We start from the raw sequence: 27,963 nt of genomic DNA, 5'->3' as shown, positions 1-27,963 counted from the left end.
ATTGAATAAGGGTAGAAATCAAAATCTGAATGTGCTCCAAATTTGTCATTTAATCATGATTGTAGATAAAAATACACTTCCACTTATCTAAGGATAGTCCAGGTAAAAATATCAGAAAAAGTATTACTTATAAGATTCATGTCATAGAAAAAAAATAATTATTAGGAATGATATCAAAATTATCTCACCAGAGTAGGTATACTGAGTTCAGTTTTACATTATAAATGGATCAACTCAAAATGCAATGATTGTATCATGTCGATTAATCAGTATTTCTAATGCAGAAAGTAGATATTTTCGGAAAAATTAGTCAGGTCCCCTGATGCGTTGATAGTACGTACATTTTTCGATTTCTTCTTGCAAAATAGTGATTAACCTTTCTGTAATGAAATCCAGGCTATCATCTAAATAAATTTCTTCCAAGCTCCAGTTCTTTATGCTTTCAATGATTTTTTTTCATTGAAATGTCTTTTTTTATAGTATATGAAGAAAAGAGAATTGGAACTTTCTATGTTTTTTAACACTTCTATTTCTAACTAATGTTTTTCCTATAAGGATATTTTCAAACTTTTACAATAAACTAAAAATGATTTATTACGTTAGCCCTTATATACCCCTTTAGGTAATAATACAGGTACTTGGCTTGATTGAGCACCTGAATTTTCAATTTACAATGCGGATGTGCCAATTTGAGACCCGGTGAGTGAACTTAATCTATTTGAACATTTAACAGGTTGCGTCCGCAATGTTTATGCTTTTATGCAATTTACAATAAAATAATTTTTTCCAGAACAAAAAATGGGAGAGGAAGAGTTGAAGAGAAAATGGAATTTCAGCATTTCTCACTTCGAAAGCCTGGAGGACATATGAAAACATAAATATTTTTTCAAATCAATACAAAAGGATTCTACTAATTTTTATTCATTTCATACGTGTAAGAAACATCTGACACATTGACAAATGAACAGCAACATATAAAATCAGTTGAATTTTCATTTGCTTTGGAACATTAACAAACATGATGTATTTACTGAAATCATCTTCTATGTAAACAAGTAATGTATATCATGAACCTGAATACATATCAAAATGCTATATAGTTCGAACATGTTCAATCTACAGCTACTTTCTTAAAATTTCCGTAGTATCCCAAAATGTCGTCGTTTACCAGAGGAGTTGGCCTTAGTCCTTCATTGACACGTAGCTTCTCCAAAATATCAAATCTCTCTTTATACTCTGTGAATTTTTTTTTCCAGATTTCTGAAAAAAAAATTTCTAAAAATATTATTTATACATTCAGTTTGAGATGAATATTTCTCTCTTAAAATGACAAATACTTTTTCACAACTGACAAATTATAGAAACAACTTCTTAGTTTTGATTGGAGTTACATAATGACGAACTTTCAAAAACTAGTACGTAAAAGTCACCCGAAGACGATTGTGGATACTAACAATCGAAACGTTGTGAAGTAACTTTGTTCAGCTGTTTCATTTTTTACTTGTATTACTTGCTTGATATAGTTGTTACTTACAACTATTCTTTTTAATTTTGTTGGTTATTTTAGGGATTTCAAATCATTTTATATATTATTACACAATAGAAGTTCGAACTAATGAAATTCAAAATTTATTCTATTCGCTGATGACATTACTCTTGTAAAATCGAAAAAGTCATACATCGATTTGATTCGAACTGTTGACGATAACAAAAACTCAGTCAAAAGCTGGTTTACAAAGAATAGACTCAAATTGAAGAGAAGTGAAACACAGAACTTAAATGTCTCCTGAAAAACTATATTAAAGAAGTTTTTTCCCAACAACAAGCCGTTATTTCAACACCTTGACACATGTTCCGATCACCAAGTGATCAGCTTCAAGATGAAGATTATTTTTCCTCTTGAGTATAATATTTTGGTGATTGAAAAACGTGTTGAGGTGTATTGTTTCTCTGGAAGAGGAAGAATAATCTTCCTTTTGAAGATGAACACTTGGTGCTCAAAATACGTGTCGAAGTGTAGTGTTCCTCTGTAAGAGGAAGAATAATCTTCCTCTTGAAGATAATCACTTGGTGATCGAAACACGTGTCAAGGTGTTGAAATAACGACTTGGTGTTGTGAAAGAACTCCAGTAATATTCATTACTACACCAAAGGTTTCAAAGAGTGCATCACAAGTCCTCAAATCCACTCTCTGTCTCAAAGGACGAAATGTATCTTCTCTTGGTATAATCATCAACCATCGGTTAAACTCGTCTGGCCACGTAGATTATGTACCTCGTAAGCTCTTTAGAGTTTTATTCGTCCTAAGACAACTCAAACCAGTAACCAATCTAAACGTATTGAAACCATCTTATTTCTCTTCATTTAATTCTGAAGGTACTATTATATGGTATTCTACTTTGGGGCAACTCAAGTAATGCAATAATGATATTTCGATATACGAAGAAGGTCATTCGTATTTTAGCAAATGTAGGATACATAGATCACTGTAATCAACATTTCATTCAGCTTGGTATCATGTTGATGCCTTCATTATACATATACCTCGTTTTGTTAGGGATACCTAAAACATAAATGGATTTAGGAAACACTTCGATATACATCAATATAACACAAGATCTGCAGATATGTTGAATCCCCAACGACAGAGATTAGTTGTCAGCAACAAAAATTCTCTGAACCTAAATTTATATAATGTTCTTGATTTTTCAGTGAAAGCATTGGAATTCAAGAAATATAATGTTTCTACAATGTAATGGAATGTTTGACCAAACAAGTTCATTTAAATACCCATAATATTTTATCAAATGATTATTTGGTCAGCCAATAATCATTTTCGAATAATAATTTCATTGAGTTATGCATATGTATTCCTTTCATATGTTTAAAATTTTATTTTTAATGTCTCTTTATGTCTCTTTATGTCTCTTTATGAACTGTGACTTGCCATAAATGTATTCATATCGAGTAGTTCAACGAAAAGTATGCACCTTGCTTTCCTCCTTTTTTTGTAACTTAACGCAAAAATGCTCGGACAGGTCGATTTTGCTTTCGAGGGGGACATATTTAAGATGTATTTTTCTACCTGTGCATTCAACTCCCTAGCGAGGGTGAGTAACAACCTTTAAATTTTAAATGGAAAGTTGGGTCGAGTGATATATCATTTGAGAGGGCACAAAAGTCTTTTTCCAATGATACTCAATTTGTTGTATTTACTTGAATAGTTATAAAAAAAGCAAGAACATTTACTCGATATTTTTGGTGTTAATGAAAATGCGGAAAAAACCGCATTTTTACCACTACTACATTCCTCAATTTTTCTCGTGCGTTTTTTGGTTCAAATAACAACAGCAGATAAGTGTACATAAAGAATATAGGCAAACGTTCATTGATTCAGTTCGGTTGCTTTTGAAATTATTTCAACTTCACTGTGAAAATGGTTTATTTCATTCCTGAACGAGTTGAAATTGTTAAACTTTAATATCAACATAATAGTTGTGCTAGACTTACTGCACGCCTCTTTAATAACAGTCATCCCGTCAAGTTAGTCCAAAATTTTGAACAACTGAGCCAGCTAATAATTGATGATCCGCACCTATCATTCAACACGTGCTCTTTCGATGAGGCTACATTTTTTTTGAATGGAGCGGTGAATAGGCATAATTGCCGTTACTGGGATGGAGGGTACTGGATATGGACCGAGAGGTCCATATCCAGTACCCTCGAAAAAACAATGTCTGGTGTGGCATATTAGGTAGTCATATCGTAGGGCCACTTTTTATTCCTGGGAGTTTAACTGGTGAGGTCTACCTGGACATGCTTGAAGATACAATTTTTCCTCTCATGACAGAAATAATTGAAAATAACCAAAATCATAATGATGATCGGCTTCATTTCCAGCAAGATGGAGCACCTCCTCACTATGTTGCTCCGGTAAGAGAGTTTTTAGATGACCGGTTTCCTGGACGGTGGATTGGAAGGGGAGGCCCCATCGAATGGTCTGCCAGGTCACCTGATTTATCGCCTTTAGACTTTTTCCTTTGGGGACACTTTAAAAATAAATGTTTTGCTACGGAACCCGAGTCCATAGAAGATCTTTGCCAACGAATTACAGCAGAGTGCAGAAATATAACACCTGATATGCTACAAAATGTTAGGAATAGATTTGAACAAAATCTGTATTATTGTATGGAGGCAAATGGGTCACATTTTCAGCACTTGCTGAAGTAGGATTCTACTAAGTCAATTACACATTTCAAAGTACTGGGTTGTAGTTGTTTTTCTTCATAATACCTAACTGAGTGAAATACAACAAATTAGGTACCATCGGAACGATAACTTTGTACCCTTTCAAATGATATATCACTCGACCCCACTTTCCATTTGAAATTTTAGGTTTGTTACTCACCCTCACTAGGGGGTTGAAGGCACAAGTAGAAAAATACATGTAAAATATGTCCCCCTCAAAAGCAAAATTGAACTGTCCGAGCATTTTTGCGTTAAGTTACAAAAAAAGGAGAAAAGCAAGGTGCATACTTTTCGTTGGACAACTCTGTATGTAACATGTTCAAATAAAACTCTACTCTACTCTATAAATCACCAATGAAAGTCATAGATGAAGTGAGAAAATGAAAATATTGATAAAATATGGAAATATCATCTATTGAAATGAAAAGATTAACAGCAAACATTTGTTAATCAAGCGTCGATTAATTTCTTTTACGGCTGTCATGATAGTCAAATATTTCTCATAGTTCTCTCACTAATAATTGTATTGTCTCGCAATTTAAATCATGAAAAAGTGAAAGCAGTAATTTACAAAAGCTTCATCATTAATAGAGTTACCAATATTTACCACTGTATTCTTTCAATGAGGGACCAGTGCCACCAAAATCCTTAGGCAATATATCTTCGGAAACATATTCCTTCAGGGAATCAGTGGACTTATGGAAGAAGAACTGAAAAAAAAATCTTCTTGAATATATATTTCAAAATAAATGAACGACTGAGTTTGAAATTTTGCATGCAGAAAACAGTTGTGAATTCACCGGTACAAACTTGACAGTGTTCACTTCTAGCGTTAGAGAAAAGTATTTTATTTAGGTACCCTCTACTACATTGGGATAATGAAAATTTACAACATAAATATAACATCATGGTATTATCTCTATGAAATATTCCTAAATTTCATTCCTTGAAAAAATTTCAAATGTCAGCTGTTTGGAAAATCATTCTATCCATGATAATAAATTACAAAATGTATTTATCATGTTTCAGAAAATCGAGCAGATCACGCGGTAAAGATGGTTAACTTTTTTTCAGTTCGTGAAAAATCCATTATATATTTTTCTGAAAACTATGTTTACTCTTTCAGACTGAGACATTATTTGCATGCTCGTTGAATTGAAAATAAATATCAGTCAAAATTTTCACAGTAAGAATCACGATCCATTCAATTCTACCATTATGATTTCTTCTATAGTTTTTGAACAGAATTCACTCACCCTTTGTGCGACTTTGGGATTTAACAGTTTCCTCGCTAGATTTATAACTGGTTCAGCAAATGATGGATGATTAATCAAATGCATTTGTTTGATATTACTGTTGAATGCTTTCTGAAAAAAAAATCATAAAAACTCGACTAATGATGACTGAAATGTTCATAAAGTGAAACATGAATTTTCCAACACATATTTTTTTAAATAATCATATTCAAACAATTCACGAATCAATTCGAAATTCATAAAATGTAAACTTTCATGGCCGGATATAACTGTGTGAAACCTTTTTCGCGAGTTGACAACCATTCATATTTATTGTTATTTATTGGAACTGTGGACAAAAATAGTAACTTTTCTTGAAATATATTCAAAATCTGTTTAAAATCTGTTTTTCCGTTAATCAGCTGCTTCCTTTCTTCCTTTGGAGGATTCCCACATTTGTTTGTATCAAGATGGGGAAGTAGGAAGCAAAAACCTTCCTTTCCCAAAACTAATTCTCTCCTAAAAATTAACTTCCTCCCAATCTAAATAGAGATATGGAGTTATATCCTGAAGACGTACATTGACGTGGTACACGATGGTTCCGATCATGGACACGACACGTCTAATTGGCGAAGAATTCCCAACAGATATAACCACCATCTTCGCTCATTGTTCATTATCAACTTATTTTCAGTGGGATGGTATTTTTACAAACGAATGGATAGTACCGCATTAGCCAGTCCATCGAGTCCGGCTGTGGCAAATATTTTCATGGAAAATTTTGAAGAAGGGGCCTCAAAGCAAGAGGTCGTAGAACCATATTGTTGGCTGCATTATCACGTTCGTGATATGGCAAGATGGTGAACAGACATTAAACGATTTCCTGTTATATCTGAACTCTCCCGACCCAAAAATCCAATTCACAATGGAACGAGAAAGCCAAGGGACTCTGGTCTTCTTGGATGTTCTTGCGAACAAATAGGTACACAGACAGGTACCTGATTGAAAATGTCGACCTCCAGCCACAACAAAACGGAGGGGTAATCAAAATGTTGGTTGAGAAAGCACAACGTTTCTGTGAAGCTGAGAGTCTTCCTGCGGAACTCAGTCACCTGAAAAATGTATTCAACGGGAATGAGTAACCCGACGGGGAATTCGAGCGGGCCATACGACCCAGGAGAGGAAACGTCAAGTAACCCCAGCTACGCTAGTCTGAGAACAGCTGTCGCTTCCTACGTGGAAAATGTTACAGACCGGATTGACAGAATCTCACAGAAACACGACGTGGAGCTCGTATTTGTGCCAAATCATTGGATAAAATTAAGGTCGGCTAAGGACTCTAGAGAACCTTCAGCAATGCCCGGTTTGTACCGGATTCCTTGTAGCTGCGGGTGATTCTACATTGAAACCCCGAAAAGAAGTAGAGTTACCAATCTCTTCGAAAACAAGATACATTTTTGATTCCGACTAACCAACAAATCAGCGGTAGCCTAACATGCCCTCAACGAAGAAGACATTCAAATTTTCCTATTCAAAGATACAGTAACACACAATAAAACACAAAACTACTATACCAAAGTATATAGAGAGGCAATAGATACTCAAAAATACAAAAATAATGTTAATTGGAAAGAGAAGACAATAGACAATAATAAAATCTGGCTACCTGTCCTTAATGGTACACACATCTGTCCTTAATGAAAACCAAACTACGTCCACTAACAAAATCAGAGTTAAATTTCAGCATCGTGGTTACTGCGTTGGGAACATCGAAAAAAATTTGAGCACTACTTTGAGCACTGCGACCATTATCACATATCCTTCAATTAATGTGCAAAGCAGTAGTATACGAAGCGTCAGGCATAAAAACCCGCCACCAAAACTAAACTTCCTGGAAAATATATGGAACGCCGTTTTACTTTTTATTGTCACAAATATTCATCCTCAATCTATTCAACTAACAATTTATTTGTTTGAATTTGATTGAAAACAACAGGGAAAACTACAATAATAGAACATAAAACTGATTGATATTGTACAGTTGAAAATCATGTACTTACATTGTCATTTTGGTTGCACTCAGTGATGTTTAAAATGATTTTTATTATTATTTGATTTTAATGTTGAACTTAGATTTGAGAAATGGGAAAACATTGAAATTAGTTTGGATAGTGATTCAAGAATGATTATAGTAAGATATCAAACAATTAAACACATAAACGTCAAATTTGGTAAAATTATCGTGAATCTAATATATTTTTTTTTATTCTAAAATTCTGATTTTGTACCAGGCCGGTACATGTGAACACAAAATAGGTTATAATACTAATTTTGAATGAAAATGGAGGAGAAGAAAATGGAGGAGAAGAAATAAATGACATGACAGTTCGGAAACCAATTACATTGTTGGATTCAGTATTGCCAAACTTTCATCCTTTACAGGAATGCCAATTTGATTATTATTATTTTATGTACTATACTCTAATGAAGATGAATTTTTGAAATTATGAAATTTTTTTTCAGTTTGTAGTAAAAAAGAATAAATTTCACTTAGGTGATTTAGATCAGTTCTTTTATTTAAGCAATTACTGGATAATACCATCCTAATTGATTGGTAGAGAAAACCAGTTAATTCGGGTAGATTTATGAATTATCATTCATACCACAATCCATGAAAGTTAATTTGATAAAACAGATGAAACAACGTATACTCTGTATTTCCGATTGTTTTTCCATCAAAAAAATTTACATATTCTTTTCAAGTTGTTTAAAAATAATTCATATCCAGAACCTTTATTAAATAAAATACTGTTCAGTACTCCGTCTTCATTCAATAATAATAATTAATGATGATAATAATAATATTTTGAATAGCAATACTTCTGACATAGTTCCTTTTTCGCCACGTTTTGTATCACTTTCATATATAAAAGAGGTAACACCTAAACTTGTGACAATTTTTGACAAATGTAATAATAATGATAACTTTCAAATTGCCTATAAAACCGCTCTATTTATTAATTCTATCTTTAGCGAAATAAAAGACAAAACACCTTTTACTCATCAATCGAATGTTATATATTCTATCCCTTGTAAAAATTGTGACAGCATATACATTGGTCAAATTTCCAGGAATTTGGAAGACCGTATTACCTTACATAAAAGCGATAGCAGATTAGCCCCACATAGATGTGCCTTAGGCGAACATGTTAATCGAACAGGGCATAATATGGACTATAATAATGTAGAAATTTCATCAAAATAATTTTATTCAAAAATTCATCTTCATTAAATAGAACATGAAATAATCATATTCAAATTGGCATTCCTGTATAGGATGAAAGTTTGACAATACTGAATCCAACAATGTAATTGTTTTCTGAACTGCCATGTCATTTATTTCTACAAAATCAGAATTTTAGAATGGAAAAAAGGAATTTATTCATTAGATTCACAAAAATTTTACCAAATTTGACGTTTATATGTTTAATTGTTTGATGTGTAACTATAATCATCCTTGAATCACTATCCAAACTAATTTCAATGTTTTCCCATTTCTCAAATGTAAGTTCCACATCAAAATCAAATAATAACAAAAATTATTCTAAACATCACGAGTCCAACCTCAATGACAATGTAATACATAATTTTCAACTGTACTATTACAATTAGTCTTATGTTCTATTATTGTAGTTTTCCTTGAAGATGCCAGTATACATTGTCGAAATGATTGAAATATATTGTTGAAAGAGTACACTTTCTCAATTGCTGCTTACCCAGAATTATATGTATATATATATATATATATATATATATATATATATATATATATATATATATATATATATATATATATATATATATATATATATGAATATATAGTATTGTATTATATCGTATCATAGTTTGAACACCAAGAATAGCATTACAAATGAACTTTCTTGAATCGAAGACCCTTGAAACGACACGATGCTATTTGAAGAGTAACGGACCAAGAATAACATGAGAATAGTTTTACGATTTTCCATAACGGATTGACAACTAACCTGTCTAATCAAAAATATAAAACAATATAAGCACATTACACTTCGTGATATTAAAATACATTAGTGTAAATAAACGGATAGAACATGTGAATTGTAGTTAGAAAAAATGAATAAAGATGAAAGAATTGTTTTTCTCGATTTAACCATTCGCTATTCTATATTTTTCCTACATTTCACATTGTGGTCAATAATTCAACTCACCTCTAGTATTGTAGTATAGTTTTTTATGTGGGTAGGAGTACACTGAGCTAGGTGCTCTAAATTCAAGTGTTTGAAATCGTAAACCATGATATCGCCAACATTATAATCCTCTTTCATTCTCACTTCAGTAACATTGTAGATGAGCGAGTGAAAATTGACGATGTTAAAATCTGGATTATCATCAAATAAACGAAAAATTATTACTCGATATCCTTCATCTGTTGCTTTCGGCATCGGTATGTAGCAACTGGAAAAAAAATAGTTGTTTAGTATATAACATAATGACTAAACGTGTTAAGTCGTAACACTCAGATGCAGATGAAAAATTGTAAAAATTCAATAACTATAGCACTGATCAGTATTCTGGAAGTTCAACAGCAATCAAATATCTTGTTTCAATCAGAAAAACTGTGCGATTTTTGTCTTCATGTATCTGTTAATGGGTTTGGGATCGTATTATTCAGTAATAATCTGCAGTGTTTCTTTTTATATGTATATTTTTGACACCTGATATCTTTGATTCTCTTCGGTTCTTCAGATTGATGAATGGTAATAACGAAAAGAGATCGAATATTTTTGCCAATATAAAAACATCATTCTTTATCAGATAACTAGAACAGTATCACTGACCAATTCTTATAATCAAATGGATGACGGACGATATTCAATGTTCGTATACGACAAAGTGATATGGAGGTATTCGACTGATAAAGAATATATCTCTGCTGAAGGATGATTTTCTGATTTTTGGTTCCCAGAATACACAGGGCATTCCATATTCGATGGTCTATTAGACGTATTTATAAAACAAAAAGAGATGGGTATTTTGAATTTTGGTTAACGATGTAAATGGTTGTGATCTATCTTTTGAAAATATTTTCGTGATGGCAATGTTGACACATCTACATGTAACAGACATAAACTTGGAAATTTCGAATAGAATACTCTAGATATTATATCCTTTTTGAATTTTGCATCTAAATCCGAATTACTTTTGTTGAACATGTTCTATACTTATCTCTCATCGTTATAAAAATAATAATTATTTTTTTTTGGCGAAAACATGGTATTTTTAATATCTAATATCGCATGAATTAACTGATACATGGAACTCAACTTCTGGCAACATATGGTGGTTGTTATTTCAGAATGGAACTCAAATCTTTTTTTATACAGAGTGTCTAAAAAATACGTCTCAATACTATTTTTTTCAAGTGGAACACCCTGTATATTATTCAATTATCGAAATCAGTCAACTTATGTGAATAACTTTATTCAACTACGTCCTATACCTATCTCTGACCATTTATGAGATATGAATTTTTCTATACAAATATAACATTTCAAATATAAAATTCAGGGAAAATGTATAATTGAACATATCTAATAATGAATAATGACTTTACATTAGTTCAGAAAGGTTTAATAGAATACATGAATGAAATTTCATAGTGGGTATATGACACAAATTACTATTTTGACACAAGAACTAACACTTTTCAAAATTAAATTGATAACAAAAATAATTCTACACTAGAAAACAAGAGATAATATTGTGAAATTATTTGACATTTGATACTGATATGACGAAAATTCAGTAGCTCATGTGCTTGAAATGCTTTCCATTTTTTTGTAAACATTGATGGATTGATGTTATCACGTGATCAGTCGTGGCTCTGCGGATTTCCGACGGCTTGATTTCCTCGAAGACACATCTAACTCGATCTTTCAGTTCCTGTTTCGTATCGATATGTGTTCTATATAACTTTTCTTAGATTTTCCACATAGGTAAAAATCTAGGGAAGTCAGATCCGGTGACGGTGCACACTTCAAGTGTGCAATGTCGAGGAGCTCCATCCAACTAATAGCAACAATTCCGAGACAAGTTCAGGGCCGAGTTATCCAGAAAATCACTGCCAGTCGATCTCAGAATATCTAAATATTTTTCAGAATTCAAATTTTCTTCATAAATGCAAATATAAACTTCATGATCCATGAGCATACAAAAAACATTAAAATAAATTTTTTGTTGGAATCCCCTTTGCTCACAAGTGATTATTTCGACACGTAGAAATTGTGATTTATCAGTCCATATAATTTTATTTTAAAAAGTTTGGATTTTCGTATGTCTATGTTAGTGGCATTTCGCAAAATTATATCCGTTTCGGTGGATTATCTTTATGCAAAGCTTGCAGCCTAAATGATTTTCAATCGAGCATATTATGTTTTTGTAAAATTCTCCATATACAAATTCGCGATATTCCCAAATCAACTGCAGCACTAGATACTGAAGCATGAGGATAACCATAAAAATACCTTAAAATGTTCATTCCATTTTCCATATCACCAGTTACCGGACTCACAACCTCAATATGACAGTCGGACAGTTTACGCTTGAAGAAGTTATTGTATGGCGAAACGCGTGTCAAGGTTTTTGTAAAACCCTTTATAGTGAGAATCATGCAATAAACTGTATTGATTAGTTTTGAACAAGTTATTGTGAAATCCATTATTGTGTTTTTTAAATCAGACTTGGATCATGACACATCATTATCCTTTCCGAAATTCGGTTGTGAAATTCAAAATTAATGTTTAAAAGTCTTGATATTCGAGTAGATGATTGGAAATAGAAAAAGTTTCACCATATTTATTTGAAGAGTGAATATTAGGAGGCCCGAGACCTACGCTGAAATTTCAATAATGTGTGTATTATGCACTTGATTTTTGATTTCATTGGAAATTTTTATTCTTGCATAGGAGCAATTTTTTTCAAAATAGTTCATATCTCATAAACGGTCAGAGATAGGTACAGGACATAGTTGATCAAAGTTGTTCACATTGGTTGGCTGAATTCAAAAATTGAATAATATACAGGGTGTTCTATTTGAAATAAAAGTTATGGTTGCTTATCAAAGATACAAATTGAGACATATTTTTCCGACACTCTGTATAAAATAAGATTCGAATTCCATTCTGAAATGATAACCACCATATATAATCTCAATGTTGCCAGGAGTTGAGTTCGATTGTGTCAGTTAATTTGTGCCGTATTAAATATTAAGAATACCATGTTTTCGCCAAAAAAAAACAGAATAATTAATATTTTAAAAACGATTTGAGATAAGTGTAGAACATGTTCAACAAAAGTAATTTGGATTCTGATGCAAAATTCAAAAATGATATAATATATAGGGTGTTCCTTTTGAAATTTCCAAGTTGATGTCTGTGACATGTAGATGTAGAAACATTGCGATAACCAAAATTTAAAATTCTCATCTTTTTTTGTTCTCTAGAAACGTCTTATAGACCATCGAATATGGAATACCCTGTATATCTTTCGAATGGTAAATGAAATTATGAATGCACAGAAACAGTACAGAGAATTGTTTCTATAATAAACAATTCAATCTGACGATTAGCTACAATCAACATTTTGAACTGCCGATTGAGTATAATCAATAATTTGATGTCAATTATCAATAGTTGACAGATCAAGATGCCGATTAGCTACAATAGACAGTTCAAACTGCCGATCAAGCAGTTCAATGTCGATTACACAACACAACAAAAAAATATTTTTTGAATGTTTCCTACACTAAATTAGTCAATTTCTACTAATTTTGGGGTGATAAAAACGAAAATAACAATGAAAAATTTTTATTAGCTCTGGTTTTTGAGATACACAGTACTTAATCTTAAAGAGTAGTTGTACTATACGTGAAAAGTGAAAGTACATAAAACAATATTGTTATGTTTCTTTTAGAATATTTTAAGTACAAAATTAATAAAAAAAAAAACATTATTCTTAGTGTTTTGACAAATAAAAGAAGTTTGTACCACCAAATTTCAATTAAGTCCATCCGATTCATTGTAAGATCGCTGTCGTTTAGCTTGTCTTTTATAAAACACTTCTGGAGCATCCCTACACACAGACCAGCAGTAGTCTGCAAGCATTGCTTCATTCCAACGGCCCTGATATCTCTGTTCCATTAAGGCAATGTCTTGATGGAATCTTTCTCCATGTTCGTCACTCACAGCTCCACAGTTTTGTGGGAAGAAATTAAGATGAGAGTGAAGAAAATGAATTTTTAAGGACATGTTGCATCCAAGTTGGGGGTAAGCTTGAAGAAGCTCTTTAACCAATGCTGTGAAGTTATGATCTCTTTTGTTACCTAAAAACCCATGTACAACCCCCCTAAAGGCTTCCCAGGTTCTTTTTTCATTTCCTGTTAAAATCATGTCAAAAGCAGGATCATTTACGATTTCACGGATTTGAGGCCCAATAAAGATGCCTTCCTTGACTTTAGCATCACTCAACCTGGGAAAATTTGCTCTCAAGTACTTAAAAGCTTGTCCTTCCTGGTCCATGGCCTTCACAAAGTTTTTCATTAGTCCCAACTTAATATGTAATTGGGGAAGGAGAACATCCTTAGGATCTACAAGAGGCTCGTAAACTACATTTTTCTCATTAGAGTTTAGGTCTCGTGTAGGCCAGTTCATTTTTTTATAGTGAGATTTTCTATCCCGACTGTCCCACAGACACAAAAAACAACAGTACTTGGTGAACCCTAATTGCATTCCTAGGAGTATAGCAATGACTTTCAGATCACCACAGATGTGCCACTTGTGTTGTTCATATTTGATAGATTGGAGAAGTGTTTTCATATTTATATACGTTTCCTTCATGTGAACTGCATGACCTATAGGAATAGAGGGTAGCTGATTTCCATTATGCAGAAGTACAGCTTTTAAGCTCAGTTTTGAAGAGTCTATAAACAGTCTCCATTCAGATGGAGTGTGATCCAAATTCAAGCAGTCCATCAAACCATTAACATCAGAACAAACTACGAGGTTTTCTTTTTTCTCAAAAAAAGGAAGCAAATCTTTCTGTTGTAGTCTTGACCCTAACAGCTCAGCCTTTTCCTTAGACAAACGAAGATCTCTTATAAGGTCACTCAACTCTGCTTGACTAATTCTGTGCGGATCACTAGACCTATCGCTTACCTCAAAATCAGGGTCATAAGATGTAGAAGGATGGGTTGCTCCTTCTAAACAGTCTTCATCACCTTCCTCTAAAATTTCATAGTTTTGGGGTGGAGAAAGGACTGGCAAATTGTCTGAGTGTGGTACAGGCCGAAGAGCAGATGGGAGATTAGGGTATTTAACCGTTACTCTTTTCTTCATAGATAAACCTTGCTTAATGGGAGGAGTTAAGCAGAAATAACAGTCGTCTGTATGATTGGTAGGCTCACGCCAAACCATAGGTACTGCAAAAGCCATTGCCCGGTTTTTATTTTTCAGCCACTCTCGCAATATGACGGAACAAGAATTACAACATATATGAGGAGCCCATGATTTATCTTGGTCCCCAACTTTCACACCAAAATAATGTTCATAGGCTGTCTTAACGATAGGTGTCATTTTACGTTTCTAAGCCTTAAATGTTATTTCACCACATATATAGCAAAAGCTATCGGCAGAATTCACACACTTTCGAGGCATTTCAGATCAGCACTTGAATTAATTTAAAAATCAACTTCACACGATAATTTCAATAGCAACCACTTGCGTACAATTGACAAACTCACATAGGTTATGTTTACTACTTAAGAACAGCTGATGAGAGGGGTGTTATGTAAACAAACATGTGTACCAACTGTTGGTGATGAAATATTTCATTTGTTGAAAACTCAATATACATATATATAATATAATGATACTATATCTTGAAAACAAGAGCTAATATATAATTTTTATGGTCACTTTCGGTTTTAACACGTGGAAATACATTAAAATTATTTAATTTCAACCCCGAAACAAAAACTTTGTTGTGTTGTGTTATTTATTGTAGACAGTTCAAACTACTGAGTAGCCATAATCGCCGGTTGAACTGTCGATTAATTATAATCGATAATTTCAACTGTCCATCATTTATAGTAGATATTTTAGATTGCAGAGACGCCATGATGGACAGTTTGAACTGCCGATTGAGTTTGATCAAAGATTTATTGTCGACTATCGACACATCGAAATGCCGATTAGCCACAATCGACAGCTAAAACTACCGATTGAGTTCAATCTATGATTTCAACCCTTGATCATCTATAGTAGACAGTTCAAACTGCCAAGTAGCCACAAATAATCGACAGTTCAAACTGCCGATTAGGTATAATCGAAAATTTCCACTGTCGGCTATCTATAGTAGACAGTTCAAATTACCGAATATCCACATTCGACAGTTCCAACTGTCGATTAAGTATAATTGATAATTTCAACTGTCGATTATCTATTGTAGACAGTTTAAACTCCTAATTGGCCACAACCGACAGTTTAAACTGCCGATTGAGTATGATCACTGATTTAATGTCGATTATCATTAACATTAACATTAACATTAACGATTATCATTAAAATGCTGATTAGCCACAATCTACAGTTCAACCTACCGACTTAGTTCAATCTTAGATTTCAACTGTGGATTATCTATAGTATACAGCTCAAACTGCCGATTAGCCATAATAGACAGTTCAAACTACCGATTGAGTTCAACTTTTCACCCGAAAATTCATTAAATTGAGAAAAATGACAAAATTTTGAGTCTTATATCGAGATTCAATAAAATTTCGATCCAAAAGTCGGAATTCTACAAAATTTTCAATTCAAATTGAAAATTTAATAATATTTCTATATATTGAAAGTAGAATATGATACTTTCTTTCAAATTTCTACTCGAATTTTAGACTTTCTTTGGATTCCGGCTTTGAGCTAGAAATTTCATTAAAACTTCGACTTTTCGACTGTTTCACACCCCAGTAAAAATAATTGAAAATTCAGACACTCACAAATTATCCATGATTTCTTGCATGCATGGAGCCAGAGGGTGCTTGTTTTCAAAATATTCTGGATATAAAGATCTCATGGTGTAGTACATATCTATTTTCTGCTTAACATTCTCAATGCTGAACTTATTCATAATCAAGAAACTTGTAATCATATGGTCATCTGAAACGAAATTGTATTATTTATCTCATCGTGAAAGTGAATTCTAATAACTAGTTGATTCATCGAATCTACAGGGCGTTCCAACGAAAACTTGACCCCCCCCTGTAAGTCACAAATGTAAGTATAATCGAAAATATTTCAAAAAAGACATCAATTTTCATTTCTAGGGAGACTAATTATGATATGGAAGTCATACCCGAAACTTTACCTCCCTGCGGTCAGCAACAACCTTCCTTATTTGTGTCAATGTCATGGGGGGTCGAGTGATAAATCATTTGAAAGGTCTTTTGTCCCTCTATTACTTCTGATTTTTTTGAACTGGTTCATTTGTTATTGATGAATTAAATGTTTAACTTTTTATTTAAGTAAAAACAGAAAAATTGCTGTCCCCCATTTCATTGAGGAAATTAACAGAAGTAATATCAATAGCAACACAATCAATGGATGTAGTGTTCGGAAGTACCTCCGTCTAGTTCCATACAATAATACAGTCCACTTTCGAAAGCGTTCCTTAAATTATTGAAGATGTCAGGAGTTTCCGACTCCCGGCATGTCCGAACTATTTTCTGTCGCAGGTCTCCTGTTCAACGTTTTGGTGGCTCACGTTGTGGTCTGGATGATTCATAATCATAATCAATGATGAAATATAAATATGGATATTATTATCAATTATGGATATTGAATATACAGAGTTGACAGACGTGAAGAACGAGGCGTTGCTATCAACATTTAGCTGTTTCTGAAGATTTATTTTTCCACTACATATGATACGAAAATTTAACAGCTATGGATTCGTATTCACATTCAAAGCATTGAAATAGAGCGGAATTACTATTGAAGAGAACAAGATCCGATCTTGTTAGCTGTATTCGAATAGAACCTAAAGTAGCAAACGTTTCCTCTTCTTATACGACGTGCGTTGACTACGAAGGTCTCAGCAACGACTGATATTGTCATACCAATGATGATGTCCGCTGCAGTAGCAGACTGAACTTTTGGTAGCAGGGCGGATTAGGATATGTTCATTTTATGAATTTTCAAATATCTCAGTCATTCAATTTTCAGAAGAGTTGAATGAAATTTCAACTATAGCCAAAGTTAGTGTAGAATCTGTTGCATCAATAAATTACTACTACCACTACTACTGCTACTGCTATTGCTACTACTACTACTACTCGAAGATAGACAATGCGGGATGATAGATACGGTAGAACATATAATCTTTGAATGCATACGTTGGGAAGAACAGAGACGAAACGCAGAAATGACGACAGGAGAATTAACACCGGAAAATATGATAGGGAAGATGCTCAAAAGTATAGAAAACTGAGAAGCCGTTAGTAAACTCTCCAAGACCATCCTGACAAAGAAAAGAAAAGAACTAAATGAATAATAATGAAGTACTGAAGAAAAAGGAAGAGCCCTGAACCATCACTACAGTCTGCTATTCCGAAGTAATGCCCGAGGGCAGTTCCCGAGTAGCCTGTCTGACTCATGAGTAGCCTGACTCATGAGTAGTTTTTTTAGCCGGTAAAAATCCGACACTAGCTGGTCACAGGGCGACCAGGTGTCTTTAGAAGATTTTTCCACTCGCCGAAAAAACTGCTACTACTGCTACTACTACTACTACTACTACTACTATCAGCACTACTACTACCACTACTACTACCACTGTTACCACTTCTATTACCACTACCGGTATCCATGTCTTGTTGATGCTTAAGCTCTCTTCCTCACTATTGAAATGCCAAGGCTGCCCTCTGAAAGAACATGTTCTGCAACTACCAATTCATCTGTTTGGCCATAGTGACAACTTTTTTATCAGAATCAAAACAATATAGTTTCCACAAAATATATACATATTTATTTGTGATTCAGAAAATTGAAAACATCGGAGGTCAATGGCAATTAAACATGGAGTAAGCCACACATCTTCAGTAAAACCTGAAACAGATACCAACATTATCAAATATCAGACACATTTAGTGATTTCAACAAAGTAGTACTTATATTATGAAAATTATGAAAATCAACATTAGGTTGAAACAATTGAAGAATAAGAAAGTCATACGTTATAATTCAACACAAATGCTTTTTATTCATTATGATTATGTCCAACATGGTTGGGTAGAGTATCTATGTTAATTAGTAACAACGAAATTTGTGAAAATTCTTCAGATGTAAATCGAACAATCAGACGATGCAAAATCGATTGAAATAAAACGAAATTACAACGACCTATCGTGGGTGAAGTTGAAATCTTGAAGAGAAGAAGGAAAAGAAAACTTCGATAAGGAAATAAAGTTCAGTTTTCTCTCTCTTCCTCGCTTCTTTTCTCAAGGAAGAGGTCGTTGTAATTTTATTTTCTTTCAATCAATTCCATGAACCTTTCTGAAATTTCATCGTCATTGTCTGATTGTCCGATTTACACCTAAAAAAATGTCACAAATTTCGATGTTACTAATTATCGTAAGCACTCTACCCAACCATGCTGGACATAATCATGGACTTCAATTGTTCTAACCCAATGTTAATTTACATAATTTCATAATATAAGTACAACTTTGTTGAAATCCCTAAGTGTATCTCACATTTTTTAATCTTTATAGCTTTCTGGTTTCACTGAAGATAGGTGGCTCAGGTTAGGTTGGATTAGGTCCAAAGTTAGTGGGTCTATTCGACCGTCCACCGCATCCCGCAAGGGTTTATTGTGGCTTACACCTATTCACACTCTACCAAATAAACCCAGCTTCTTAACGAAGCCTTTGAGGTCAGATTGTAAGAATACGGCTCTGCCGAACTGTAAAAAACTGATTCGGGCAGGTACAAAGTGTGTGCTCTGGCTGTTCCATCATTTTCCAAACAGATACGACACATACTGTCTTCCGATAGTCCGAGTATCTGCAGATGATGATTCAAATGACAGTGCCCTGTAAGAAGGCCTGTTAGACATCGTAGTTCATCCCTACTGTAGTCAAACAACTGTTTGGTATCTAGCTTCGAAAGGTAAATAAGCGCCTTGGAGTGATCAATTCTGAAAGATTCTGCCAGAAGTCCATGAATTTCCTTGCCATCCAGTTGTTAAATCTTCGTTTGTCAAAGCCTTAAGCGATGCCAATGACAGGTTCTGGTACGATTAAGTTGCTTACAGCACCCTTCTTTGCAAGGGAGTCAGCAGCCTCATTGCCTTCCAGGCTAGTATGGCTAGGAATCGAGACCAGAGACAATCTGTTAAATCTTCCTATCGAGGAGAGTCGTTTGTGGCAATTTGCTATCAATTTAATTGCTACCAGGTTTAATTGCAATTGTTGCATTGTTTTCAATTCTCTGACTTACAAATATATAAGTATATATTTTATAGGGACGGCATTGTTTCGATTCTTATTCTGATTGATTACCTTCACCTTGAGCTATGGGCTGTCAAGCGCGTTCTGAAGCTTTCTTTCGTTCCAATAAACATAAGAAGAATTTCAACCTTAAAAAAGATCAACACGGATATCAAAGAAGGGTCGAACCATTTACGTAAGTGCGAACACACCAGGACCATTCTCAGTTTGCACATCGAATCGCCTCTGAGTATGTCTGCCGCAGTAGCACACGAAACGTTAAGCATAAATACCTGCAGACCACGGATCACGAACCCGGAAACATCAGACGATTTGTTCAGTAGCAGTAGTGATAGTTAAGCAATAAAAACTAGGAAGTGTATCATTTACCCTAAAATATTTCAAATCTCACCTGGTACTTCTGGTAAATGTGGTTGTGTTAACACCCATTCTTTTACAATTATAACATCTTCCTTCAGATCCTTCTCGGTTTTGTTGTTTACTTTCAAACCCAGCTCTAGTACTCGAGGTATATTTTCAAAATATTCTGATGTTTGCCCCATATCGTTGGCAACTCTCATCCAAGTGAAACAATGATGATAGTTGAAGCAAACCCTGAAAGTCAACAAACAAAAGGTCGGCAAAGGCCTTCACATGCCAAGATAAGGACAATTTATCATACACATTATATGGTCAACAGACAGATCAACTGCCAACAGGATGTACGACACTGATTGAAAAGGTATGTTGAAGTAGATATTGCTAGTAACATGTTTGATGGAAGGCTCAAGGTAATATAAAAAAATGTGAAACTTCTTCGATAACATAGGGAGGTTACACTAACAATAAAGTCGACGAAAATGTTATTGGATAGCGCTTTTCATGTGATACAAGCTAAAAGTAATATTTATCAACTATCAAGTTGAATATCACTGAAGTTTTTTCCCAAAACCAAACCGTTTTGTCAACACCACGACACGTGTTTCGATCTACAAGTGATCATCTTCAACAGGAAGGTTAAACTGAATGTTCAAACTTCCTCTTGAAGATGATCAACTGGTGATCGAAACACGTGTCGAGGTGTTAAAATAACGGTTTGATGTTGGTAAAAAACTCCAGTAATATTCATTATCATACAAGAAGTAGCAAACAGTGCATGACAAGTACATAATGACACTTCTTCGATTGACGACTTGTTTATTTTGTGGAAATTCATGTTCACTGAGGATACACTACAAAAACACACTTTTGTCTATTTTCCACTATATTTCAAAAACGAAAATGGTGTAATAGCCGAAACTGGTCAACAATAAAAAAATATAGTGGAAAATAGACAAAAGTGTGTTTTTGTAGTGTATCCTCTGTGTACATAATGACAACTATCAAGTTACTGGTAATTCAATTTTTTGTGAAGTAACTTCTTCGAAAATTCAACGAATAATCATACATAACCCCCGAGAGATTATTCAGAGTGAAGGATGTTTTCGGCACTGATAAAGATGAAGAATGGTAGAGAGTTCACACATTTCAATATTTTGTGACAGTATTTTTTCAATAATTCACCTGGAATCTTATGCGTTTCACCTCGGATTGCGAGATAGTCAGCTATGAACTTGCGTGAACTTTTATTTCGACAGCCTGAAACTTGTTTCGAAACCTACTTATCGTAGGATGTCCGCAACTACAGATATTCCAAGGTCAGAGGTTAAAAAATCGATTTTTTACACATTTACACAAATATCTCGTTTCCTATGAATTTAATGCTACCTGTAATCATTAGGAATATTGTAGAAAATTAAATTTGACACTATTTTTGTTTGAAGTGTTTTTTATATCTTTTGTTATAGACAGAGGGCAGAGCTCGCGCAGTGTTTAACTATTTAGAGTATATTTGTTTGAAGGTGGTTGACAATGTTTCATGATAGGGTGAATTTCATTAGTTCGGACTTCCATTGTCTAATATGATATAAAATGTTATGAAATCTCTGAATGAACAAATAAAAATCTAAAAATCGAGACGTCAAGAACCGGCCTAAAATCTTCCAACTACAATTTTTATTCCATTTCATTTCTTCAATTTTCAATTTTTCGCTTAGTTTCTATTTCATTGTAATGTAATTCATTTTCTTCCCCAATATGATTGTTATTTTCAGCTATTAATTTAAATTTGTTTATTCGTTCTTTCAAGAGATTTTGAATCATATTATAGATAATAGACAATGAATGTTCGAACTAATGATATTTAGTTAGGTCAACCTGTAGTCCTGATTAAAAACATGCAGTATAAAGTTAATAAATTATTGATAGATATGTAATATTGAATAATTTTTAGTCCCTTTTAACTAATACGTTATAATGATTTTTTTTCAATAATTAATAATAATAATCCTGAAAAAAGTTTGGTAGGGTAAGGGGATTAATTATTTCCTTAAAAAAATCAATTGTTTTCTTGCTGACGTTACGAATTTGATTGAATTATTTCTCAGGGATTGAAAAGTCATTTTTTGGTTTGATAATATGACTATTTTAAAAACTATATGTCTGATGGTGAATTCCCGACTCTTCCAACTCTTGGCTTTGGCGTTTGGACTTCCTAAAAAGCTTCGTAGTGTATAACTTTATTGGTGGTATGGAACAGATATATTTTTCTGGTTTTTGTCCTTTTTGAAAAAGGACCACCAATACACGGAAAACTTTGAAAAGATTTTCAAGGAACTAGGTATGAAGGTGGTTTTTTGAAACAAGTCATACACTACAGAGCCTTTCAGGAAGTCGAATAGTCAAAGTCGAGAATTTGGAAAAATCTGCAAAATATTATGGACAGACAAAAGATGTATTGAAATAAGATATAAGGAACACAGTCGCTCATCATATTTTGCAACAAAATCATTCCATATACTTCACTTCATTACGATTAGTTAGGCAAGTTAACAACAATAGGCATCTAGATTCATGATGCACTGTTTGGAACCTTTGGTGTAGTAACGAATATTACTGGAGTGTTTTTTCCCAACACCAAATCGTTATTTTTAACACCTCGACACGTGTTTCGATCACCAAGTGATCATCTTCAAAGAGGAAGATTGAAACTAAGGACTAGTGCGACCTAATCCTATTTATGCTATAAAGGTTACTCATACAGGTAAACCATCCAGGCATACCAACCTAAATTAATTTTACAATTTTGCCTTATCTATTATTTTACAATATATGTTATATAAAACAATTTTCAGCTATATAAAAATTAATTTCACAATATTGCCTATCCAAATTTATTTTTTCAATGTGTCCTTATGTAGTAATCAGTAAACCCAACAACATTATTTTATTTCATTTTAACAAGCTATATAGTATGCTCTTTGGTATAGGTTTGTCATCGTTATTCATAATATTAGTGTGTTTACTTATTTCTACACTCTCAAAGGGATCTAGTTGCCTGTTGTTGTTAACTTGTCTAACTAATCTTAATGAACTGAAGTCTTTGGAATGGTTTTGTTGCAGAATATGATGGGCGACTGCTGATTTGTGAGGTCTTCTATATTTTAACTGTGCCATGTTTTCCTTATATCTTACTTCAATAGATCTTTTTGTCTGTCCATAATATTTTACATCGCAGTCGAGGGGTATTGTTGATGACATTATTAGGAAAAAGAAGTTTAGGTTAAGAATAAACGAAATCTCGACTTTCAGAAAGGACAAAAACCAAGATAAATACATCTCAGTTCCATACCACCAATATACGAGGAACATTCGAAAGATTTTCAAGGAATTAGGTATGAATGTGGGTTTTAAAATAAGTCATGCACTACAGAGCCTTTTGGGAAGTCCAAAAGACAAAGTCGAGAATTCGGAAAAGTCTGGAATTCACGAAATTGAATGTAGAGACTGCGATGCAGAATATTATCAACAGACAAAAAGATCTATTAAATTAAGATATAAGGAACACATAGCACACTTAAAATATGGAAGACCTGACAAATCAGCAGTCGTCCATCATATTTTGCAACAAAACCATTCCATATACTTCAGTTCATTAAGATTAGTTAGACAAGTTAACAACAACAGGTAACTAGATGCCTATGAGAGTGTAGAAATAAGTAAACACAATAATATTATGAATAACGATGACAAACCTATACCAAAGAGCATACTATATAGCTTGTTAAAATAAAATAAAATAATGTTGTTGGGTTTACTGATTACTACATAAGGACACATTGAAAAAATAAATTTGGATAGGCAATATTGTGAAATTAATTTTTATATAGCTGAAAATTGTTTTATATAAACATATATTGTAAAATAATAGATAAGGCAAAATTGTAAAAATAATTTAGGTTGGTATGCCTGGTTGGTTTACCTGTATGAGTTACCTTTATAGCATAAATAGGATTAGCTCGCACTAGTCCTTAGTTTTAATCTTCCTCTTTGAAGATGATCACTTGGTGATCAAAACATGTGTCGAGGTGTTAAAAATAACGATTTGGTGTTGGGGAAAAACGTCAGTAATATTCAATAGGCATCTAGATGCCTATGAGGGTGTAAAAATAAATTAACATAATAATATTATGAATAACGATGGTGGACCAATACCTAATTATACTATATAATTTGTTGAAATAATATTTCATTTATTGGATTTACCTGACTATAATATAAGGACACATTGTAAAATTAATTTTTTATAGTTTATAATAATTCAATTATCAGATTTACCTGACTATTACACAAGGACACACAATCACCTTCGGGTGATGTCATCACCCGAAGACGATTGTAGATACCAACAATCGAAACGTCGTGAACTAACGTTACTTGGAATCTCTACACTTTTTTATTTTTGTTATGTTCTTTTTTCATTCCTTCAATTTTTATTTATTCAATTATTATATTTTTACTTGTAGGTTATTTCACTATCATTTCATTTCAGGTTTATTGTTGCTTAATATAATTGTTATTTTCAACTATTATTTTTTAATTATTCTTTTTCTACTTGTTTCAGGGATTTCAAATCATTTTATATAGTAGATAATGGAAGTCCGAACCAGTGAAATTCATCACGAAACATTGTCAATCACCTTCAAACAAACGATGAAAAATCTTATAAATTTACCGGCATTCGAATATATAGTCTACTGCAAAGGATATAAAGACTCTGTCTCCTCATATCTTCAAAAATTTTGAAAAGTTATTTATCAGGAAAGGGTTTTTACACAGTAGACGAATTTACACTTGAAGTAAGCAATGAGCGATCGTATTACTTTTGACAACTTTATTTTAAAATGTCCTTGTGACCTCTCCTTGTTTATTGTTTTATGCAAGGTGGTGAGTATTATTTTTTTTATTATATAACGTATTTCGACCACATCTTATCTGGATTTATATACAGTGCATTTCTTTAATATAACCCCCCCTTTTAATTTTTGAACAGGTCAACTCAAAAAGTTGAAATTTGGGATAATGGAATAAATACATGAATACTTTATTTTGAAGTGAAATTGACAGATGAAACTTTCAAGATGGCGACTGGGCGTCATTTGGAAAAAAAATTACATGGGAAAGGGGGTCTTGTGATACCAATTTTTGAAGTTCCTGACAAATGCTTCACAACCCCAGCATATAATGTCAATATCTTCAACTACTACAAAATGGCAGAACTTTCAATAATTGTCTGAATACATTGAAATTCAACTACATAATATGAGGTAATGAGCTTGAGGTCAGTTCAGAAGATGCTCGAAATGGTTGCCTTGAACTTCTTGACATATGAACAGCCTATCCGATATTTCGCGCAGAACATTTTTGAACACAGTAACGTCAATATCTCTACGAATATTCATTATTCTCTGCCGTATATCCAATATTGAAGCAGGTTCAGTTTCGTACACCTTTTGCTTCAAATAGCCCCATAAAAAAATTCCGAAGATGTCAAATCTGGCGAGCGGGCTGGCCAGTCTGTGGGACCTCGACGGTCAATCCAACGACCTTGAAAAGTAGTATCAAAATAATTTCTTACTTGTCTGGAGTAATGAGGTAATGCTCCATCTTGTTGGAATACGATATCCATTTCGAATTAATCAGGATTCGGTTTCACGTTTTCAATGATGAGAGGGTCAAAAGTAGTTTCTAGCATATTCAAATGCAGTTCCATTGTTGGATTTTTATCAATAAATAGAGGTCCTACAATATTATTTCGCAATATTCCTGCCCAAATTTTAATTTTTTCTGGATATTGGGTATGTGTTTCCCGGAAAACGTGAGTGTTGGTGTCACTCCAATAACGGCAATTTTGTCTGTGATCATTGCCGTTTGAAACGATGTACATTTGTCACTAACACAAATATTGTGGAGATAGGTGGTTTCCGCAGTTATCGCAGAATTCTGTTTTTCGATCAGGGTCATCTTCAATTAATTGGTTTACCATTTTATTTTTGTTTTGTGTTATGTTTTTGTCATGAACACTACCGGCAGTTGTGAATTTGGATACAAGTTGTCTCAAATATTTTCTACAGACAGGACGATTCGTAAAACGTTCATTGAAAATCCTTTTGGTCTCATGAAAGTTACGCTTCGCACCGTAAATAAAAATCGCTTCATTTTTTTCTTCCAATGGACGAGAATTGTCCACTTTAGAGATTGTTGACGTGGTACCTTTCTACTACTAAAACCGAAAGCTAAATGAGAATATTCTAACTGGACAATAATGTTCATTGTCGTACTGACATTTTTAATGTTTCATAAACAAAATTAACTCAACAAACCTTATCGAGTTGTTGGAATTGCCATATGGCAGGGAAAAAGAATATTTCTAGAAATATCGACATCAATGTGTTTGTCTTCAGGAAAGTATTGAATGTTTCGCCTTTTTGTAGTAGGTGAAGATATTGCCTTCATATTCTAGAGTTGTGAAGTATTCTTCAGAAGCTCCAAAATGATGTGTCACGAGACCCCCCTTTTCATTAAATTTTTTTTCCCAGATGACACCCAGTCGCCATCTTGAGAGTTTCTTCTGTCACTTCCACTACAAAAGAAAGTATTCATGCATTGATTTCATTATTTCAAATTTCAATTTTTTTAGTTGACCCGTTCAAAAAATAAAAGGGGATGGCGTTATTGAAGAAATGCACTGTATATCATTGATATTACCACATAGGATTTTATATGATGCCTGTGAAACCTATTTTACTTGCATTTCATCTAGACCTAGAATGTATTTGTATGTTTGTTTATACCTTAGTACGCTCGTCTATATGCTTGTTTATAACTTAACTACAATAATGACTTATTCCATGTACACATTATGTAGCAGAAAGGATCAATACAATTTATTTATTTATCTTCTATCTTTCACGTCACTCTTTGAGAAAAATGTGTAGTAATCCACCTAGATAATACCCTCTGCGATAATGCCAAAATGGTAATTTTCGAAAAAGCCAGACTATCAATCAATGAATCAGTTCAAATTCATGTAAGAGAAAGTGCCTCAACTGACGAAAACAAGTATGTTATTCAAGTCATGCAATAATCATTTTGGAAATTAAAAACAGGAATTGAAAAAACTGTAATCGTTATTATGTTTTCAACTAACTTCAATACTCTTTTTCAATCAACATTGGTGTTAGTAGGCAACAATTGAGAAACTTAATAATACTCACCTCTGCAATCGCGAACTCGTCAAGACAAACGTATTCTGAAGACTACGAAGAAAATTCGAATAAATTGCCAACCTGTTTTACTTTAATACGAGCATCAAGACCTGTAACTGAATGGCCTCATTAGTCAATGGAGTTTGAACGAAAAGATAAATTGGTTATATGAATTGGTTGAAGGATTCATAACTTTCACTCCAATATTTGTTGTTTTCAGAGAAAACTATTTTACAGACGAATTCAAAATTATGTCCAA

General features: G+C 33.2%; 1 protein-coding gene across 1 annotated transcript; it reads right to left on the bottom strand.

The window, feature by feature from the left end:
* Positions 1–30: 30 nt before the first annotated feature.
* Positions 31–27,834, bottom strand: LOC111515446 (retinol-binding protein pinta-like). Its single transcript, XM_074174164.1, has 7 exons — positions 27,714–27,834; positions 20,471–20,673; positions 16,573–16,732; positions 9,731–9,977; positions 5,505–5,615; positions 4,856–4,958; positions 31–1,260 (listed from the first exon to the last, which is right to left on the bottom strand). Exons 2-7 carry the CDS (start codon positions 20,637–20,639, stop codon positions 1,112–1,114), a joined length of 939 nt encoding a protein of 312 aa, XP_074030265.1. The 5' UTR covers positions 20,640–20,673; positions 27,714–27,834; the 3' UTR covers positions 31–1,111.
* Positions 27,835–27,963: the final 129 nt, after the last annotated feature.

This window comes from Leptinotarsa decemlineata, unplaced genomic scaffold (assembly GCF_025532065.1).
Source record: "Leptinotarsa decemlineata unplaced genomic scaffold, Ldec_3_MD MMD2_tig00000505_RagTag_RagTag, whole genome shotgun sequence".
Classification (NCBI taxonomy): Eukaryota; Metazoa; Arthropoda; class Insecta; order Coleoptera; family Chrysomelidae; genus Leptinotarsa; species Leptinotarsa decemlineata.
This window is presented reverse-complemented; position numbering and strand designations above follow the sequence as displayed.

Coding starts and splice junctions, on each gene's coding strand:
- LOC111515446 (XM_074174164.1), bottom strand. CDS start 20,639: ATGAGAGTTGCCAACGATATGGGGCAAACATCAGAATATTTTGAAAAT. Junction 9,978..16,572: donor CAAGAAATCATGGATAATTT/GTGAGTGTCTGA, acceptor TTTTTTTTCCAG/TTGCTACATACCGATGCCGA. Junction 4,959..5,504: donor ATCCCAAAGTCGCACAAAGG/GTGAGTGAATTC, acceptor TTTTTTTTTCAG/TTCTTCTTCCATAAGTCCAC.